We start from the raw sequence: 21453 nt of genomic DNA, 5'->3' as shown, positions 1-21453 counted from the left end.
AAGGGCACACACAGCAACATGCAAGTGTGTAGTCCAACCACTGACTCATCCCCACCACACCCACTAAATCATGTCCCTCAGTGCTATATCAGGGACTGCACCACTTCCCTGGGCAGCCTGTTCCAAAGCATTGCAACCCCATCTGGGAATCATTTTTTCCTAATACTGAACCTCTCCTGGCACAACTTAAGGACATTACCTCTGGTTCTACGACTATCAAAAAGAGAATTCAGTAGATATAAACAGAAACTTATCCACCTGATATCTGATAACAGACACTGGGGTCCTGTTTCCTTTCTGTTAACCTAATCCATGGCAATGAAAATTGGCACTAAAAATCTTCAGCTACAGGACAAGAGGTAATGGCCTCAAGTTGCACTAGGGGAGTTTCAGGTTGGATAGTACAATAAATTTCTTCTCATCAAGAGTAGCAGTGCACTGGAACAGGTTGCCCAGTGTGATAAAGTGTTTGCTCATTAAGACCAGGATGTGGTCTTAGGAAAATTGATGATCATTATGGTCCTTTTCAACCCAGGCCATTCTGTGATTCTATGATATGCCTTGAATAGCTGAGACAATGCATCCTTTCTTGTTTCCCTCTCTGTGTTACACAGAGACAAGACTGATGGTGAACTGCCAGCACTGCTGAGCAGAGATGCAGCTTTAGTCTTCATTTGTGTGCATGCTTTTCTACAGGCCCACGCACTGCTAACATCACAGAAGATGAAAGTGGTTTTAATCAGAGCAGAAAACGTGGAGAAAAATATCACACTGTAGCCAATAAAGAAAAACTTTCAGTGATACTCAGTTCAGAAGGCATTCATTCTGGCCTCCTTTGTAGTTTGTTTCGTTTAGGCTCTTTTTGTTGTTATTACTGTTGTTCAGTTTTCTGCTAGAAAGAGACTAAATGAATGGAAATTGATTGGTGTATCTAAAGTTATGTACAGGGATAATAATAATAATAATTCTATAATCAGTGATTCCCATCTCACAGTAACCTTGAAGATAGAAATGTCAACATGGATGCATGGATACACCACTGTATAAACGAGCATTGCAGTCATTTCAACTTTTACCTGTTGAAATTCTTTTGTGGAGTAAAATTCAGAAGGCAAAATCAGCCCAGTCAAAGACATGTCCCTGTAAGGTAGTCTCGTAGAGAGAAGCATGCTGTACTTGTTATGAGAGAAGAGTTGACGTCTACACTTGAAATGCCTGCCAATTTAAGCAGGCAAATCGATACTCATGGTATTTTCTTGCTGCTCAGCTTTTTCTGACTCCCTATGTAGACCAGCCCTAGGCAGAGAGGTAGGGTACATTCTTATGTGCATCCCATAGTTTTAGATATAGTCTCAGTACAGCTTTTTGACAGAGCAAAGTAACTCCTCAAACAACTACCTCCCATTCTTTCAGTAGACTGCTGAAATCCCATTGAGCACATTGTCTTTCGCTGGCCCTGCACAAGGGATTCTCTGAGAAATTTCAGGCAAAAATGTTAATTCCCAACAATCTCTAGCTAAATTTAATATAAGGGTAAGACTTGTACGGCATATCTACAGAATCACAGAAGCGTTAAGGTTGGAAAAGAGCACTAAGATCATCTAATCCAACCATCCAACCATCACCACCATGCCTGCTAAATCTTGTCTGTTAGTGTCACAGGGAGCATGAGTTGAGATGGAGAAGACAGAAAGGGAGTAGACGTGTTCAGGGTATTCCTGCCACCCTTTCTAATGACACAGCTGTGCCATTGGCAGTCCCAACTTCATATATGCAAACCAAACAACTTAGCCAGTGTTTTCCTAGCCATACTGAAAAGAAGTCTTCAGTATTCACAGAATTAAAGAATCATTAAGGTTGGAAAAGACCTCAAAAGATCAAGTCCAACCATCAATCATATTGCCAAGGAATACTGTGTTAGTAAGACAGTTCAATACCTACCATCTGTCTGTGGATTGCATCACAGGTGTCTGGATACAAAACCTACTGTGCCCTTACCCCATACCTTTCTGTTCCATTGCCTCCAGCAGTGGGTTCCTAAAATTTGCATTAGATATAATGTGAAAGCAGTATGATACTCAGCAAGTTGAACTTTGTAAAGCACCACAAGCATTAAAGGCATTCAGTAACCAGTAACTGCTGCTCCTGAGCATGGGCTCAGGTCCATTTTGATACTTAGGCTGGCTTTCGCAAAGGCTGAGGAAATTCTTTCCTTTACAAACAATTAGAGAAATCATGTGTGTATCCATGCACAGCCTGTTCTCCACCAAGGCAAAACGTAAGTCAATTGCTAGTACCACAAATCTTAGAAATGGCAGGCTTCCTCATCCTACAGTTTAATTCTTGGCAGTTTTGATAGATTTCTAAGGCAGAGGTAAATAATCTTGAAGAGTCTTTTAAGGTGATTGTGCCAGCATCAAACCACCCTCATTTAAATATACAAAGAAATCTAAGGTAGTATCACAGACCATGTCTGAAAGTACTTTAAAAGGAGGTGAATAAATTAGAAATGTTTTATTTTTACACTCTTTCAACACTCAGAATAATTTCTTCCCATAGATTTAAAATAGGATGAATAGGCCCAGTGCTTTCCAGCTAGGGATCTCTGAGGACCATTTTCAAAACGGTTACTACAGCTACAGAAATTTAATCTCATCCAAATTTCTTACTGCTGATGCTCTAAGAACTGCATAGATTCGATATGAAAAATTTACCATTTGTTGCCTCCACTTTGTATTGGTTTCCAACCTGGATTATCCCCATCTGAACTTTGCTGTTTTTTATTCTAGTTGGCTACAGTACTGAATGGGAAAGAAAGGAATTCAGCAATGACATTCAGCACAAGTTTGGAACTCATTCAGTCATGACCCCAGTGGAAGAGTTCAGACTAAATATCTCAATGAATTTCACTGTTTCTTGTTTAAGTAGTGATTACATGAGGGCAATAGGATTCTATGTCCCAACTGTTGGCTGAGTGATGCACTTGACTATTAATCTAGAGTTACAATGCAGGTTAATGCTGTTATCTTTACAGCTCCTGCGAGAGTTGGGGTCTGGGTCAGGTGTTTAAAAAATGAAATGAAAAAAGAATTAAAAAAATATATTGAAAGCTTCAGATTTCCTTAATCTTTGTGGGAATCATATAATGTGCAACTCAAATCTACCTCTTTGTGCAGTGACTGCCTGTAAATTTGCTAGAGCCTAATATAATATGGCCTTGTGCTTTCCGCTAACTCACCTTCATTTCATTTTCATTACATTTGCTTGGTAGTCAGATTTTGGTGTGTGGATATTTTAAAACAATCTAACTGACACTGGCAAAAAATTAAGAATACAAAAAAAAAAAAAGGAACGACAGCATCAATTGTATCAATTTTTATAGATAAGATAAAGAAGAGCAGTTTTCCTTAGTTTTCTGTGCCTCTTTACTTTCTTACCCTCTCCCCTTGTGTGAGAAACTCTCAAAGTCAAAGATTTCTAGTTAGGCAAAGATTGCAGCGATAGCAGCAGTGCTTATTCATTACTGCAATACTGCGTGCACATCCCCTGTTGGCAAGGGAGAAATTGCACACCAGTCAGTGACATTAATTCTGTTCTATGCCCTAAACCCAATGCAGGTGATGCTCTCATGGCTCTCATTGGTTGAGCATCTCAGGCTCACAGACTCCTGCAGACTGTTGCTAGGATTCATTTCCCCTGGAGAAATGCTGTGGCACACAGAACACCTTTGTATTGCACTGACTGCTGCCATGCAGCATGGATTTAACACACCAAATCCAGAGGAGCGTGACTGCATCTAACTGCCCTGAGAAAAACTACTGTAGCTGAAGAGATGAGGAGGCAGCTGCTCATTTGCAGAACAAGCTGTACTGCCAGACATTGGGCCAGGTGAGCACCTCCTGCTGCAGCGTGATGATGACAGGGCTGGAGATGATCTGCAAAGCCAGCTTAAAAGTGGGAGACGTGAGTCAACATGGCAGGAGGACAGAGGTGTTAGGGAGCAGCCAAGGCATCAAAGAGTATCAAAAGGCTTTGAAAGGTATCACAAAGCGACAGCCAGGAAGACTGGGATTATCATGAGCAGCAACCTGGATGCTAGAGATTATTTGCTCCCATACAAAATGCTGCAGACATCCGAAAGCCAGGCAAAATGGGAACCCAGAGCTCTGCCTGCACGAACCCCACAGCCATAGCATTGCAAGCTGAGCTGCCTTGCTGTTTGTTGCATTCATCCCAATCCCTGTGAATGAAGACTCGGAATGCAGCCAAGGCGATGATTGAGCATGAGAGTGACTTTATTCAATAAAAGACAGGAGGGCTTGAGAGGTCAAGGGTGAAGATGGGACTCCTCTTGTCAAGATGAGAGTGGCTCAGAGCTGGTGCTGCTGCCTGGTGCCTGGGACTGGCAGCCTGACTCTAAGTCCCCATCTAAGATGCTCAGCTTCACCTCACTGATGCTGCCCTGCTCCTGCATGGTGCTGCTGCTGTTGGGGCACTCGGGCTGTGCTTGGGATGGGCAGCACTGCAAAGGCGCTGGGTCACAATCCAGGCAGGTGACTGTGGTGTCTGGCAGGCTCAGGTCAGGAGCTTCAGCAGAGCCAGGAGATATGAGAGCATGAACGTGGATGAGCCCCTTGTGTCCATCACTGTTACCATGTGGAAGGCTGTCATCCGAATTGCAGCGATTTGTGCTTAATAAGAACTCTCCATTGATGGAAACACACTGCACATCACTACTTGGTTTGGATCATTGGGGTTGACAAGGGCTCAAATCACCTAGGAAGGCATAGAAACACAAGGGTTAGTGTGAAATGTTTGCAAGTTCAATCATGAAAGAGGTTGTTGATATTTGGTAGTAGAGTGGCGGCAGGACGAAGCAAATAGGCTTGAAGCAACAGAGCCACTGTCTTGAAAGCGATCCTCGTGCAGGTCCATAAGTTTTGACTCTGTCTGGACTTCATATGGGGCAGTATGACATCACAAAGGGGTGATATGATGTCACAAAGGGGCATTATGACGTCACAAATAAGCATTATGACGTCACAAAGGGGCATTATGACTTTAAAAAGGGGCATTATGACGTCACAAAGGGGCATTATGATATCAGTAAAGGACATTATGACGTCACAAAGGGGCATTATGATGTAACAAAGAAGCATTATGACATCACAAAGGGGCATTATAACATCACAAAAGAACATTATGATGTCACAAAGGGGCGTTATGACATCACAAAGGAGCTTTATGACGTCACAAAGAGCATTATGACGTCACAAAGGGGTATTATGACATCACAAAGGGGCATTATGATATCAGAAAAGGACATTATGATGTCACAAAGGGGCATTATGACGTCACAAAGGAGCTTTATGACATCACAAAGGAGCTATATGATGTCACAAAGGGGCATTACGACGTCACAAAGGGACATTATGACGTCACAAAGGGGGCATTATGATGTCACAAAGGGGCATTATGATGTAACAAAGAAGCATTATGACATCACAAAGGGGCATTATGACATCACAAAGGGGTGTTAACATCACCCTGTGCCCAACTCCTCTCTACCTCCTATTGGCTCCCTCTCCCACCAATCCCCGCTCTCCCCTCCCCTTAGCCCCGCCATCCGCCCCCGTTAGGCCCCGCCCTGCCCCTCACACCCACTCCCTGCCGCCATCTTGCCCCGCTCCGCTCACCCACCTGCCCGGTTTCGCCCGGCCCGAACCGGGAACCGCTGAAGGGACGGGGAGGGCAGCAGAGATGGGGACGGGGTCTAGGGCGGCCATTCTGAGAGACAGCCCTTCTGAGGGCTGAGCTGCAGGGCAGTGGAGAAACCCACCCGTGACCAGGGTCACATCAAAGCTGCATGAGGCTGTGTTACTAAACACGGTGCCACACGGCCTGCAAAACCATGCGGGGGGGACAAAACATGGCACGTACCTGGCAGTGAGATCACCTCAAGCTATCTGCAGCAGTTCCTTGTCGCTTTGCTCGGATGAAATGAGAGCAAAAGCTGCACCGAGGCAGTGGGTGGAGGGCGAGGAGAGGAGAGAGAAAGAGCAGGTCAGTGAGCAGGGCTAAGACAGTCATGGAATAACACACACAGCACAACCGTCCCATCCACTTGCTGCAAGTCATGCTGAGTCTCAGGCTACGTGATGCCTGTCCGCCCAGCAACTTTACGATGCTTCCACAACTGAGCAAAGAAGAGCTGCACCAAGCCCTTGGATGATGGATTCCCTGCTCCTGCTGGCTTCAGCCTTCTGCATTCCAATTCCAATCTAAACCATTCCTGCGGTGGTAGTACTTGAATCCTCATTTGGGGCTGGACCTCAACAGGTCAACACATCAGAAATAACACAACGTGCATCTGGAAGACGTGTCTCAAAGCCCAGAAAATCTAACTCTCTGACCTTGGCACAATTCACCAACCAAGAGCCAGGCCTTGACAACTTGGCTGATCTGGGCATGCGGGAGGGGGGCAGACAGTGGACCACAAGTGTCCATTTCCACTGCAGCTCCCTGTAGAGAACAGCACCAATCAGCAGGCGTGAATCAATTCATTCACAAGCTGCACAATGACTCTGTTCTTTACATGATAAAAAAACACACAGAGATTCCTGACCAAAAAGTTGGGAGTTAATAACGACCAAAGAGGTTCCTGTTCCTACGCCTCATCCTCTCACCCCAACTCCTGGGTGATGCCCACAGGCTTCAAGTCAGCTCTCAAATCCACTGAACTCCCGTCACGGAACTCCATCAAAAAGGATGTCACACATGTGACACTTACATACATGAGAATGTATGTATCAGAAACAGTGACGCCAGCAGGAGCAGAGAGGTGACTGTCCCCCTGTACTCAGCACTGGTGATGCCACAACTCTAATTCTGTGTCCAGTTTGTGGCCCCTCACTGCAAAAAAGACACTGAGGCATTGGAACGTGTTCAAAGAAGGGCAACAAAGCTGGTGAGGGGTCTGGAGCACAATGGAGCCATATGAGAAGAGGCTGCGGGAGCTGGGAATGTCCAGCCTGGAGAAGAGGTGGCTCAGGGGAAACCTCATTGCTCTCTAAAACTTCCTGAAGGGAGGTTGCAGTGAGCTGGGGGTCGGCCTCTTCTCTCATGTCATTACTGATAGAACTAGAGGGAATGTTTTCAAGCTGCGGCAGGAGAGGTTCAGGCTGGACATTAGGAAATATTACTTCTCAGAAAGGGTGGCCAGGCACTGGAATGGACTGCCCAGGGAGGTGGTGGAGCCATCCCACCTGGGGGTGTTCAAGGAATGACTGGATGTTGTGTTGAAGGACGTGGTTTATTGGGAGCTATTGGTAATAAGAGAACGGTTGGACTGTTCTTTTAGGTCTTTCCCAACCCTGGTGATTCTATGATTCTGTGATTCATACACTAAGAAGCAAGGAGAGGCTCTTTTGTTAAATCTTTCAATAGAGAGAAGAGTTGATATCTGCTTCTCCCAACAACAGAAACACGGAAACAACTTTCCAAGCCCACCTGCCATACAGTAGGCAGAAAACGCACATTGTAAAGGAGCACGCACATCCCCTCTGGCATAAGTCGAGCCCAAAACCCACCTTCAGATCTCTGTGCATTTCCCTTGTTTTACACCAATGCAGCCTCGCTGCAGCTCCGTGGGTGTCACACAAGGCCTGCATGTCCTCTTTCTCCGCAAACCCCACCCTCAGGCCTTGCTCTGTGAGGATTGACACCTGAGCTAAAACAAGCACTAAGAACGAGAGTAAAGCACACTGGATTCGCCCTGGCCTGGCCCAAGCCACAGTCCTACCAGACAGACCCTGGAATGAAAACTGCTCCACAAACCACAGATGGACACCAGCACACAAGAAGTTGATCGGATACAATCCCATGCAAGCACCAAGCCTCCTAAGGAAGCTCTTTGCCATCAGCTCCTTCATCGCCTTTCCTTCTCACCTCAATCTTAAAGTGGCTTCAACATCTGCCAGCACGTCTTACCACGCACCTGCTCATCACACAGTGCTTCAACAGCAACAAATTTGCTTCCGGGGCCCTCCTTCAACTCACTGTGCTAACACTCATGATTCAAATTACACAGAAATCCTAGCAGAAGTTCTCAGTGAGAACTGCACCTAACATTCCTCCTTCTACAAGCAACAGCCACAACAAGTGGTCATGAAAATGCTTTCATCAAAAAGAAGCAGAGACGGCACGGCAGGACAGATGTACTCTGTGTGCACGTCTGAAGCCTTTTGAGAACCTAGTCGTTCTTCCTGCAGGACCCCTGTCTTCTGTTAAAAGCTGAACGGTCCCCAGAGCACCTGTTTCCATCAGCTGCCACCATCCAAAGCAGCCAGCCTTCTTACAGTCACCTGGCCCAAACATCCCTTTTGCTCTACACTTGATTCACAGAATCACAGAATTGTAGGGCTTGGAAGTGATGGGAGCTCGGCATGCACACCATCCTTCCAACAGCACATCCCAGCAGCAAGGGATCACAGCGCTGGCACAGCTGAAACAAAAAGGGTGTGCGAGTTTCCTGTTAGCACTCAGTGTGAACCAATCTACCACTGAGCAACACCGTGAGCCCCCACTCACCTCAGCACAGGTCAACCTGTAACCCCAGCCTTCCCCTATCCATGTGCACATGCACACCCGTGTGCCACCCTGCCTGCTTTGCACACCTCCATGCACACACCGCATCGTGTGCCCTCCTTTGTATTCACAGACGTGTGCAAACCACCCCTGGGAACACGTACGTGCCTACACCTTCCACAAACACCCCTTTGTGTGCACCTGTGTGCAACCCAACTCCTCAGCACACGCACACGTTTGTGCCACCCTGTCCACGCACTCACCACGTGCCCTCCAGCATCACTGCTGCCTCCTCTGGTACCAGACCTGCAGATGCTCCAGAGCTCATTAGCATGGACTTCCTTCCTCCCCTCAGCAGCTGCTCCTGCACTCACCTTCATTCCTACTCAGATACCGGCTGCTTCCAGCACCAGCTGACCTGCAAGACACAGAAAGGAAAGGTGGGAGTCATGCAAATCCCCAAGAAGCCCAAGGCTGCATCACCACCACGTATGGCAGCCTCAGGAAGTCAGCTGCAACTACAGACTTTGTCAGAATGGAAACAGGAATCGTCAGTTAATTGTGACCTCTGAACTCATTGCCACCATCAGAAACAGGCACTGAAATCGCTCACTTCACTGCAGCTGGTTACCTCCTGATTTTGGGAAAATGCAGACACGGAATTGAAGGACACCAGCAAAGTGACATCTACTTCATTGTAGGTGGTTGTTGCAGAAAGGAACCAGGTCGAGACTCGAACTCGTGGGTACTCCAGGGTTGATTTTATTAACAAGCTCAGTGCTCAGGTGAAACATGCATACAGAGCTTGGGTCACTCCTAGTGAATGACCCTTAAGCTTTACAAACGTCCTATATTTATATGATTAGGTAAACATTACATCATTTATGTTATTCATTTCTCGTGATTAATCAATACATCTTCAGTCCTTCTTTCTCGTGTTTCATCCTAGGCCCAGGCTTCATGCTTCACGTGTTACTCTTCTTTTCAACTTGTCCAAAAACTCATTATCTTCTTTCATCCGAGCCATCCGGGCTAGACCAGTCCATTCCATCTGTCTTATGGTTAAACTATACATTTTAACTGATTAACTACTAAATAGCAATGTCAGCACTATTATTGTCTACCTCTGCTGTTTCATAACTTCACAATACTCTAACACCCCTACATGGGTCATGGTTCAGGGCTATACAGGGGATACATGAGTAGCATATTGGTTGAGAAATTTACCATTTTCCCTAACAGTCCCCCCTTTTCTAATTGCTACTTTCCCAAGTATTCTACTGATATCCACCAAAAACTATCTTAGGTGGCGGTGGTGCCTTTACAGTTAAAGCAGACCCCATTCGCATACAGCATTGTATTAGTACATAAACAATAACAATCAGAACAATCACAACAATTATAATCAAGATAATTTTCTTAGCAATAGCAGAAAGATTTGGCAACCAGGATGTCAGCCAATGCCATGTTTCAGAAAAACCCCATCGAGTATCATCCTTCTGTATTTCTTGCATCGTCTTACTTACTTCCCATATTTTCCCAACATCAGTTAATAATTCTCCAGTTTGATCAACATACATACAGCAACTAGCATTCAATACAGTACACACTCCCCCTTGCGAAGCTAAAAGCATATCTAGTGCCATTCTATTTTGCAAAACTACTTTAGATAAGTTTGTAAGCTCGCCTTGTATAGTTAATAAGCCATAAGCCGTTGCATTAGCTAACTTTTCCACCTCCCCTGACACATTCAGTATTGCTTTTTCCAGTTCACTAACACCTAAACCAGGTATAAACCAACGCACAAATGCATGGAATCCTGTTGGTCGTTCAATTAAAGGATTTAAAATAGTTCTTTTAGTACGTCCATAGAAAGACCTATGCCATAACGTTCCATTTATTTCTCTGGGAATGATTTCCATATCGGGTACAACTAGGCCTAAAGTGCATCTTCCTCGCCACTTTTTGGGTAAAATTTTGTACGCATGTTCTCCACACAGCCAATAGGCTCCTGGGAGACTCAAAATCAATTGATTTCTGTTTTTAATAGCAGTGAGATTATCACATCGTAAAGTCCAATTCCCCAAATAGGTTCCAGTAGAATCACGATTTTCAACACAATGAATATAAGTATTGTTCTCCAATCGTGTATGAGCCAATGATAAAGCATGAGTGGTAAAATTACTTCTTAATATTGTTGTATTCCAAATATGACCAATAGTAGTATTAACATGAATAGGGATACCAATCAAATTTACTCCATGTGCTACTGATCTAGGTAAGGCTGAACAAATCCAACAATCACTGACATTTAGATTCTGGGCAAACGATTGCATTATTGATACATGAGAATTATCTGTCCAATAACGATAGTGGCCTAATTCATAAGAGACATGTGGCTGTAAAGACCTTCGGTGTCTCATCTGCTGAGTATGGCTACTTGTGTCATGCCAGGACATAGGTCCCCATTTTATCTCTTGCCAATGTGTATGAACTAATTTAAACCCGTCCCGAGGGTATGCAATGGAGAATTTATGACAGCACGAATTGTTGAAGCCGGGGAGCATACCCACACACCAGATTCCAGTACCACTGCTTGGTTCTCTAAAATTAATATTATGGTTAACCCATACCGCTCGGAGCCGAGGAGGAGGTACTCTGGGGTATGAAGGATAAGAAAATCGTGCTCTAATGCAAAAACTAAAATTAGCTCGAGTACTACCGGGGATATACCATCGAAATGTGCCAAAAGGGGTTCGGACATTGTTGAGTTGTAATAAGTCAGTATTTCTTTCTCCTTCTATGATGAATTCACGCTGAGTCGTAGAAACCTCTTTCGTTTTCAAAGTTACCTGATGTCCAGTCAAAATGTCCCGATAGGAGAATTCATACTGGTATCGATGTCCTGAGGCTATGCAGACGAGGAAGAAAAGGATGCAGAGACCTTTTTCACATGAGTATGATGGATCCATGCCTCTTTACCCTTGACCTTGATAGCATAAAGAGAAGTTAACAACACACAATAGGGCCCTTCCCATTTGGGCTCCATTTTATGTTTCCGTTTAAACACTTTCACCATTACCATATCTCCTGGAATAATATCATGTACTTTAACATCTCTTGGTAATCCTTGATAACAATAAGCATATTGCTGAATTCGCTTAAAAGAATCTTGTAAATACAACAAATATTGAGTAATATTCTCTTCCCCTTCCAAAAGTGCAGTTTTTGCTGAGACATACGTTCCTGGTACTGCCACTACTCTCCCAAATAAAACCTCAGCTGGGCTAATTTTTAAAGGCTCCCTAGGGGATGTTCTCAAATCCCATAAGACTAAAGGTAATGCATCTGGCCATTTGAGTCCTGTTTGTGACATTACTTTGCCTAATCTATCTTTAATAGTCCTATTCATTCTCTCTACCTTTCCGGACGACTGTGGATGATACGGTGTATGCGCCGCCATAGTAATTCCCAGTGTCTTTGACAATTCGGCCATCATTGAGGAAACAAAATGTGTTCCCCTGTCTGAATCTATTTCTTCTGGGACTCCGTACCTTGGAATTAAGTCTCGTAACAGAATTTTAATCACAGTTTTTGTATCATTCTTTCGTGTAGGAAATGCTTCCACCCAGCCAGACAAATGATCCACAATAACTAACATATATTTAAATCCCAATACTGGTGGCATTTCAGCAAAGTCAATTTGAAGTTTCTGAAAAGGATATTCAGCTGGAGGTCTCTTCCCTTCTTCCATCTTGGGTCTGGTTATCCCGTACTTTTGACATATTTCACATCCTGCAGCAATTCGTCTAGCTGCTGCATATACTCCCGGTGCTATCCACAAACGATCAATCTGATTTGCAATATTTCCTGGACCACCATGGCTTCTATCATGATACCACCTTACCAAAGTTAGCAAATATTTATGTGGTAACATAGGTTTATCACCAATCATCCAAATCCCATCCTTTTGAACAGCTCCCATACGCATCCACACCTCCAGTTCCTCTTTATTCATTTCTGTATAAAGTGTCCTAGGGTCCGATAGCAGTGGTATAGTTTGTACAGTCATAATAGGAACACTATAATTAGGGTGCACAGCAGCTGCTCTAGCTGCCGCATCTGCAAGTTGGTTTCCTTTTGCTAACGCATGTTTTTTAGAGCTGTGTGCAGGTATGTAAACTACAGCAATCTCTCGTGGTTCTTGTATAACCAGTAATAGGTCATTTATTAGCTCACCGTGAGCTATTGTTCTCCCTGCAGAGGTCAGAAAGCCTCGCTCTCTCCAGAGCATGCCGATAGCATGGCAAATTCCAAAAGCATACTTTGAGTCCGTGTATATATTTACCTTCTTGCCGCGTGCTAATCGTGCCGCTCTACAGAGCGCAATAAGTTCTGCTCCTTGTGCTCCCAACCCGCTTGGGAGAGATTCTGCTAGTAGAACAGTTGTCTCAGTTGTCACAGCAAATCCGGTGTATCGCTTTCCTGCAATGTAATAACTAGAACCGTCAGTAAACAAGTTTAACTCAGGCTCTGTTAATGGCTCATCCTTTAAGTCTTCCCTCGGTCGTGAGACTGAGTGAATCACCTGCACACAATCGTGTTTATTTAGCTCTCCAGTTGAATCAGGGAGTAAGGTGGCTGGATTCAAAGGTTTTGATCGCTCTAAGGTGATATTATCAGCTAGGAGCAAAATGACTTCGTAGCGGTGAGCGCGCTGTGGAGAAAGGGATTTTTCTGCATACCTTTTAAGCAAGATTTCTACTTCATGCGGAACCTTTACAACCAGGGGATGTCCCAAGACAATGGTCCGGACTTTCTCGGTGAGTTCTGCCGCTGCAGCCACAGCTCGAATGCAATAGGGAGTTCCCCTCACAACAGGATCTAATGACTGTGAGTAATAGGCGACAGGCCGCTCGTAAGGTCCAAATTTTTGAACTAAAACTCCTTTTGCAATTCCTCTTGATTCGGTAACATGTAAGGTAAACGGCTTACCATAGTCGGGCAGTCCCAAAGCCGGTGCGGATACCAGCGCCTGTTTAATAGCCTGGAAAGCTTGCTGCATTTCATCAGTCCATGGTATCGGTTCGATGGCCTGGTCCTTAGTAGCTTCTTGTAAAGGTTTAACAATTTCACTATACCCTATAATCCATGGTCGGCAAAATCCAGCCTGTCCTAAAAATGCCCTCATCTGTTTCTTTGTGATTGGCCTAGGTACTGCTTGTATAGCATTAATTCGTTCTGGATCAATTTTCCTTACCCCTGAAGCTAATACATACCCTAAATACTTTACCTCAGGCTTACAAAACTGCAATTTGGAAAGGGAGACTTTATGTCCTTTTTCATACAATTTATTACATAAATACTTTGTGTCTTCTATGCAAGCTTCTTTTGTTGCACTAGCAATAAGTAAATCATCAACATATTGAACCAACACCGATTTTTGAGGTAAAATAACATCCTTTAAATCATTTTTCAAAATCTGTGAGAACAAAGTTGGTGAACTCGTAAACCCCTGAGGTAATCGAGTCCACGTTAACTGTTTCCCTTCCCATGTGAAAGCAAAGATCTCTTGGCTTTCCTCAGCAATAGGTATACTAAAGAAAGCTCCCGTCAGATCCATTACAGTATACCACCTGGACCATTCTGGTATTTCAGTTAATATTAGTGAAGGGTCAGGAACTACAGGGTGCAGGGCTTCAACATGTTCATTAATTGCTCTTAAATCTTGTACAAAACGATATTCAGGGTTCCCGTCCTCATCCTTTCTATTTTTAGAAACAGGCAGAATAGGAGTATTATATGGACTAATAATGGGTCTCAATATCCCTTCATCAATAAAATACTGAATTTGTTTCTTTAAACTAGGTAACGCTTCTGTCGCAATCGGGTACTGTTTAATTGAGGGCGGTGGTCCAGCTTTTGTCTTGATTACCACTGGTTTTGCAGATTTCAAAAATCCTATATCCTTACTACTATGACTCCACAAACCGGAGGGTATGTCTTTTAAGTCATCTGGAATTTCAATTTTCTGTTTCTGTTCCCTTTCTACTGCTAGTACATTCCCCAAAACGTAAAGTTTCATCCCTTTTGAATTCAAATCTAATTTAGTGCCTAGTTCTCGGAGGACATCTCTTCCTAATAGGGATATTGGAGAAGTGGGTGAAATAACAAACTGTGCCCATGTCATCCGTCCTGACAAGGTTACAGGCAGTGGTTTACTCAAGTATTTCTCTTCTACCCCTAAAACTCCCTTGATAGTAACAGTTTCTAGTGATTTTTCAGGCAAATCAAAATTTAACAAACTTAAAGTTGCTCCTGTATCTACTAAGAATGTAACTTCTAGCCCATCTACTTCTGCGATTACATGACCTTCTGGACTCAGAGTAACAGCCATCCTCCTGTTATTGCGAGTGAGTTCGTCGCAAGCCTCCCACTCCTGAATCTATATGAGGCCCAGATGCGTCTGTCACCGGATAACCCTGGGGGGTTAGAAAAGGTTGAGGTCTGAGGGGGCATTCTCGCTGCATATGTCCAAAATCTCCACACCAATAACATACAATTTCTCCACCAATCTGGGGTGGAAATCCTCGTCTCCTTCCCCGATTTCCTCTACCTCTGCCTCTAGCATTTTGCCACCTATTCTGTTGAGCCGACTGAGCAATCGCAGCTGCCAAAAAAGTCATATCTTCTCGTTTTTCCTGCCTCTCACGTTTCCTCTCGGTCTGTCTCTCTCGTTCCTGTTGCTTTCGCTCCTCATCCTTCTCTTTTTGCATTTTCTCCTGTCTCTCCTGATCTCGCCCATTGTATACAAACGTAGCAACAGATAATATTTTTTGCAACCCCTCTGCCTGCCATCCCGGCATATGTTTCTTAAAATACTTATTAATATCGGGTGCAGCCTGATTTACAAACACACTAATCGCAAGCGGCTCTTGAAAAGTCTGCTCTGTCATACCCCCATACTTAAGTAAAACAGAACGGAGTCTATGCCAATAATCACTGGGATGTTCATCCCACCGTTGCTGACATTCCTGTACTTTGGACCAGTTAGTAACCCGCTCGACACACTGGCGTACAGCCTCTAGCAAACCCTGTGTAGCCGTTCTCCAAGCCTGAAGCTCATCCTGTCTAACAATATTCCATTTCGGATCAGCTATGGGCCATACAGGTCTTCCTGGATTAGTATTTGATAACTCTCTATCCTTAGCCATGATCTTCTCTCTCTCTTCTACAGTAAATAATTCCTGTAACAGAGTCTGTATGTCCTCCCAATTAGGTTTATAATCTCTGAAAATACTAGACAACATCTTAGCACATTTTTCTGCATCTTCTCGTAAACGCGGCATTTTCTCTTGCCATAGCATCAAATCTCCCGGTTTCCAAGGCTGATGTACTGCTGCTGCTAATAGAGGTGGTACATCAGGGCCGGTATCAGGACCAACCCTCGGATTAGAATGAAATTCAATAGTCATCAGATACTGCCCCACTTCTTTATTATTTTCATCTTTTTCCCGATCAGAATTATACCCACCCTGATGTAATTCATCGAAATATGCTAATAATTCAGTTTTACTAGTAGGCTTCCCCAACTTAATTTGATTTCTTTTATCAGCCCAATTTATCCACACATATAAATAATCCATTTGATAAGGATTTCTATCTTGGAGTATTCGCCGCATGGTAGCAAGACGTTTATCATCAAACGTCCCCTCAGGTGGCCATACTTCGTCGGGACCAGCCCCACGAACCCGGGTTAAGAATGGCCAGTCATCCTGACACAGAGTGATCACTCGCTTCTTTTTTAACCCCACAACACCTTCAATCTTACTCCAGTTACACAAAATTTCCTCTAAGGGTGAACCCTTAGTTACAGACGGCGATCCCCCCATAACTATTCTCCAAATAGAAATCCAAGGTCCAGTGAGAATTGCAGCCACTCTGTAATGAGGAAAATAAACCTCAGAAAAATAGAACCCCAAACCCCCCAAAAATAATAGGCCTCGGGGACTCGAACCCCAAAAATAGGACTCGAACCCTTAAAAGAGTGGATGCACTTCCCCCTGGATATAATAAAAAAATTTAGGCACTTACCCCAATCAACGCCTAGAGTCCCATCTGGGGTGCCAAACTGTTGCAGAAAGGAACCAGGTCGAGACTCGAACTCGTGGGTACTCCAGGGTTGATTTTATTAACAAGCTCAGTGCTCAGGTGAAACATGCATACAGAGCTTGGGTCACTCCTAGTGAATGACCCTTAAGCTTTACAAACGTCCTATATTTATATGATTAGGTAAACATTACATCATTTATGTTATTCATTTCTCGTGATTAATCAATACATCTTCAGTCCTTCTTTCTCGTGTTTCATCCTAGGCCCAGGCTTCATGCTTCACGTGTTACTCTTCTTTTGAACTTGTCCAAAAACTCATTATCTTCTTTCATCCGAGCCATCCGGGCTAGACCAGTCCATTCCATCTGTCTTATGGTTAAACTATACATTTTAACTGATTAACTACTAAATAGCAATGTCAGCACTATTATTGTCTACCTCTGCTGTTTCATAACTTCACAATACTCTAACAACCCTACATGGGTCATGGTTCAGGGCTATACAGGGGATACATGAGTAGCATATTGGTTGAGAAATTTACCATTTTCCCTAACAGTGGTTAAGCTTGGAAGCAGGACTTGAGCAAGAAAAGCTTCTCAGCTCCTTGTAAGGCACTAAGTGATGGGATGATTTCCCATCCCTGCAGAAATCCTGACCTCTGCCACAGGTGGCTGAGTGACACAAAAGCTGTGTCCTTGGTTCCCAGCCTTACCTTCTCATGTCGTTCATCTTGCTCTGCAGCTCCTGCTCTGAATAGTCTTCTTATATTCCCACATGATGTACCCTGAAATACATCATTTAGTGAGTCTGAACAAAACATAAGACATTAATTGGAACTATGAAGAAATGTCTTTTGCACTTTACTTGGAGAATGTTCCATCCTATAACTTCTGCTCTCAATTGTAACACATGATTTTTTATAAAAAGAAAGATAACAAGTCAGCTCTTCAGTGTGCACATTGATGAAACTTGGTGAAATACAACTTTAAGAAAAGGTAATTTTTAAATTATCTTAAATTAAATAAAAAAAATTATCAGAATCTCTGCTATTAGTTACCGTTCCAATGTTCTGATCTGATGATGTGTCTCTCAGAGCTGTTTTGTCACTCCCCTCCTCAAATGCACTTCAAGTGCTTTAGGAGCATCACTGGAATTTTGAATAAACTCGATATATCTTAGCAAAGCTGCTACAGCTGCACAACTGAAGTACTTTGGAAAAAAAAGAAATCTTTAATGAACGCTGAACAGTGTTATTTAATTATAATCCAGGTAATTAAATTAATTAAACCAAGGGAATCACCTTCCAGTCACTCAGCTCTCACCAGGGAAATCGCTTCCCTGCCAAGCAGATGCAACCAACACAAGCTGCTACATCACTCTAGGGCCTCACTGAGTCTTCCCAAGGGGTCTCCAAAGGCTTCCCTGTTGACTTCTGGGAATCTGGGAACACTCACATGGAAGCCAGTGCCCCCTAATGTGCCCCAGACGTTTCTCAGGGCCCCACAATTAGCTCTACAGACATCCAGACATGCCCCAGAGCAAGTATGTGTGCTGTAGGGAGCCCAAGAGACATTCCAGAGCACCCTAGTACTCCTCAGTGCACTCATGGATGCTTCACCTGTCTCTAAATATGCCCTACTGGACTTTGTTTTCTCTTCTGGAGCTTTCCTTAGTTCTCAGCTTTGCTTTCTCATGCCATTTATCTCGCTCCACAGCTTTTGTTCGCAATATTCTCTCTTGCATTCCCACCTTCCAACAGAATCACAGAATTGTAGGGGTTGGAAGGGACCTCTAGTGATCATTGAGTCCAACCCCCCTGCCATGGCAGGTTCCCTACACCACGTCGCACAGGTAGGTGTTCAGGCAGGTCTTGAATATCTCCAGAGAAGGAGACTCCACCACCTCCCTGGGCAGCCTGTTCCAGTGTTCCGTCAGCCTCACCGTAAAGAGGTTCTTGCACACATTTGTGCGGAACTTCCTATGCAGAAGTTTCAGCCCATTACCCCTAGTCCTGTCCCCACGCACTACTGAAAAGAGACCAGCCGTGCCACTATGGCCCCCACACCTCAGGTATTTATAAACCTGGATCAAATCCCCTCTCAGCACCGCCAACGACAACCCTCTGCACTCTGCCAGTCAGACAGTTCACGACCCACTTCACTGTCCACTCATCTATCCCATACTTCCTCAGCTTTGTTATAAGGATGTCGTGGGGGACAGTATCAAAACCTTTCTGAAATCAAGGTAGACTACATCTACCACTCTAGCCCCGTCCACCCAGCTAGTGACATCTTCATAAAAGGCCACCAGGTTGGTCAAGCACGACCTCCCCTTGGTGAACCCATGCTGAGTACTCCTGATAACCTCCTTATCACCCAGTTCTCTGGAGATGGCATCCAGCACAAGCTGTTCCATCACATTCCCTGGGACAGAGGTGAGGCTGACTGGCCTATAATTACCTGGCTCTTCCTTCTTGCCCTTTTTGAAGACTGCAGTGACATTGGTCATCCTCCAGTCTTCAGGCACCTCCCCAGTTCTCCAAGACCTCTGAAAGATTACAGAGAGGGGCTCAGCAATGACCTCCACCAGTTCTCTCAGCACCCGTGGATGCACCCCATGCACCCATCCCATGTATTTATGGACATTAATGTTTCCTAGGCAATCACAGACCACCTCTTCCCTGACTAAAGAGAAATCTCCTATTGTCCAGACTCTCTCATTAACCTCCAGGGTCTGGGATTTCTGAGGGAGAGCCTTTTCACTAAAGACAGAAGCAAAGAAGGCATTCAGTGTTTCTGCCTTCTCAGCATCCTCTGTTATCAGAACGCCTTCCTCCCCCCCTTGTTTTTTGTTTATTAGCAAACTATTAATATACTACAAAATAATAGCACTAATTACTAAGTAACATCACCATGCCAGCATCCCGACCACCTGCTTTAGAGATTTCTCCTTCATTTTGTGCAACACTTCAAAAACTGCAAAGGAAAAAAGCAAGTACAGAACCAGGACACCACTTCCCTCAGGATTTTACAGTCTCATTCATGTCTGACAGATGGAGGCCCTGACAACAAGAGCTGTGTCTGTCCATAACAAGGACTCACCTCTGCAGGTGCAGGGGCAGCTCTCAGAGAAGCCTTCTTCATTTCTGCTTTCTTCTCTTTTTGTCTTTTGACTGGGAGGTGGTGTTGATCTGCCTGAGGGAAGGGAGGCCCCTTCAGAGGGATCTAGATAAGCTGGATCAACCTCACTGGGCTGAGGTGAATGGGATGTGGTACACCCAGGCCAAGTGCCAGGTCCTGCACTTTGGCCACAATAACCCCATGCAGCGCTATAGGCCTGGGGCTGAGTGGCTGCAGGACTGTGCAGAGGAAATGGACCTGGGGCTGTTGGTCGATGCTCAGCTGAACATGAGCCAACAGTGTGCCCAGGTGGCCAAGAAGGCCAACGGCATCCTGGCCTGTCTAAGAAATAGTGTGGCCAGCAGGAGCAGAGAGGTAATCATCCCCTTGGACTCAACACTGGGGAGGCTGCGCCTCAAGTCTTATGTTCAGTTTGGGGTTCCTCGCTACAAGAAAGTCATTGAGGCACTGGAACTTGTACATGGAAGTCTGTCCCTCGAGCAGCTCCCATTCATCATCAGCTCCCATTCTGAACCCCACTGTGCAAAACTTCTAACTTCTACGGCAGATGGCTGCAGTCACCAAAGCTCAGCCCACTATCCAGGTATCAGCCTTCTCCCTTCTGTTTTCCATCTTAGCCCATAGTTTTGCTTCCAGAAATGGAACTCCTCTTTAACAGCCAAAACACAAACTAATACATCACTTTCACTGCTCCTTCCCGCACCCCCATAGGAATGGTTACCTGACATCCCCTACAGCACAGCACCTGCTCACAAGTATCATTCAAACTCTATTCTTTCATACTTCTTGAGAGAGGACGGTAAAAACTCCCTTCTGCATGGCACTAAGGACAGTCTGTCCCCATCACATCCCTCTGTGTGCTGAAAGCTGCCATTGGATCTCTTGCAGCCTGCTGGCTGCTGCTCACAAACACAGGGAACTGCACCACACTGATTCTAAAGAGAGAAAGGAAGAAACTCTGGTGGGAATGAGCACCCAAGGTTTGCAGAGATGCTCCAGATTGTGACAGAGATGGAATATCACAGTGCTGGGACATGATTGATCACTAAGGAAAACACTTGGAAGCACATTCAATCTGCAGAAGCTGTAATTACTGGGCACAGTCAGCTTTCCTATGGCTCATCTGGAGGAGGCGGGTGGTCTCACACATCTGCTCAGGGGCTTCAGCTGAGATACTTGCACAATGCTGGGATCATTCTGATGGAAACTATGTCTTCAGATACCATGGTTAAATCCATCCAAAATGATCAAGCCGAGCCTTAGCTCTTGAGCAGCACTTCTTCCCCACCCTTCACTACTCCAAGCAGCTCCAACAAACTTCTCAGAAGAAATCCAGGCCAGCACAGACCTGGCAGACCAGAACCAAGTGCTGCTTGTGGGACGGCAGTGCCCACTCCTTGCTTCCACCCTGCTCCAGCAGGTTAAGGAGTCTGAGCCTCACTGGCCTTTGACAGCTCAAGACTTTCAGCACCTCATGCCAACATTTCTCACTAAGATACACCTCAGGCATTGAATTCTCTTCTCACTACCTCCTCCCAGTCCTCTCCTAGGAACAGAAACCATTCAGATTCTACAGCAAACTACAGCATCTGCACTGCAAGAGCACACTGAACCA

At 44.7% G+C, this 21453-nt stretch overlaps 2 protein-coding genes across 2 annotated transcripts; both read right to left on the bottom strand.

Moving 5' to 3' along the window:
• Positions 1–9325: 9325 nt before the first annotated feature.
• Positions 9326–11071, bottom strand: LOC146753153 (syncytin-2-like). The gene has a single exon (XM_085530983.1). The coding sequence runs from the start codon at positions 11043–11045 to the stop codon at positions 9864–9866; it is 1182 nt and encodes a 393-aa protein (XP_085387109.1). The 5' UTR covers positions 11046–11071; the 3' UTR covers positions 9326–9863.
• A 3665-nt stretch (positions 11072–14736) lies between these two features.
• On the bottom strand, positions 14737–19265 carry LOC146753152 (uncharacterized). The gene is made up of 2 exons (XM_085530982.1): positions 19158–19265; positions 14737–17482 (listed from the first exon to the last, which is right to left on the bottom strand). The coding sequence occupies exon 2, from the start codon at positions 16476–16478 to the stop codon at positions 14991–14993; it is 1488 nt and encodes a 495-aa protein (XP_085387108.1). The 5' UTR covers positions 16479–17482; positions 19158–19265; the 3' UTR covers positions 14737–14990.
• Positions 19266–21453: the final 2188 nt, after the last annotated feature.

The sequence above is a fragment of the Coturnix japonica genome, unplaced genomic scaffold (genome assembly GCF_054131305.1).
Source record: "Coturnix japonica strain WE unplaced genomic scaffold, WE-NBRP24 Scf039, whole genome shotgun sequence".
NCBI lineage: Eukaryota > Metazoa > Chordata > Aves > Galliformes > Phasianidae > Coturnix > Coturnix japonica.
The sequence above is the reverse complement of the archived record's forward strand: the minus strand, read 5'-3'. Positions and strand labels throughout refer to the sequence as shown.

Bases quoted from the DNA above. Each gene is read 5' to 3' on its own strand.
- LOC146753153 (XM_085530983.1), bottom strand. From the start codon at position 11,045: ATGTCCTGGCATGACACAAGTAGCCATACTCAGCAGATGAGACACCGA.
- LOC146753152 (XM_085530982.1), bottom strand. From the start codon at position 16,478: ATGGGGGGATCGCCGTCTGTAACTAAGGGTTCACCCTTAGAGGAAATT.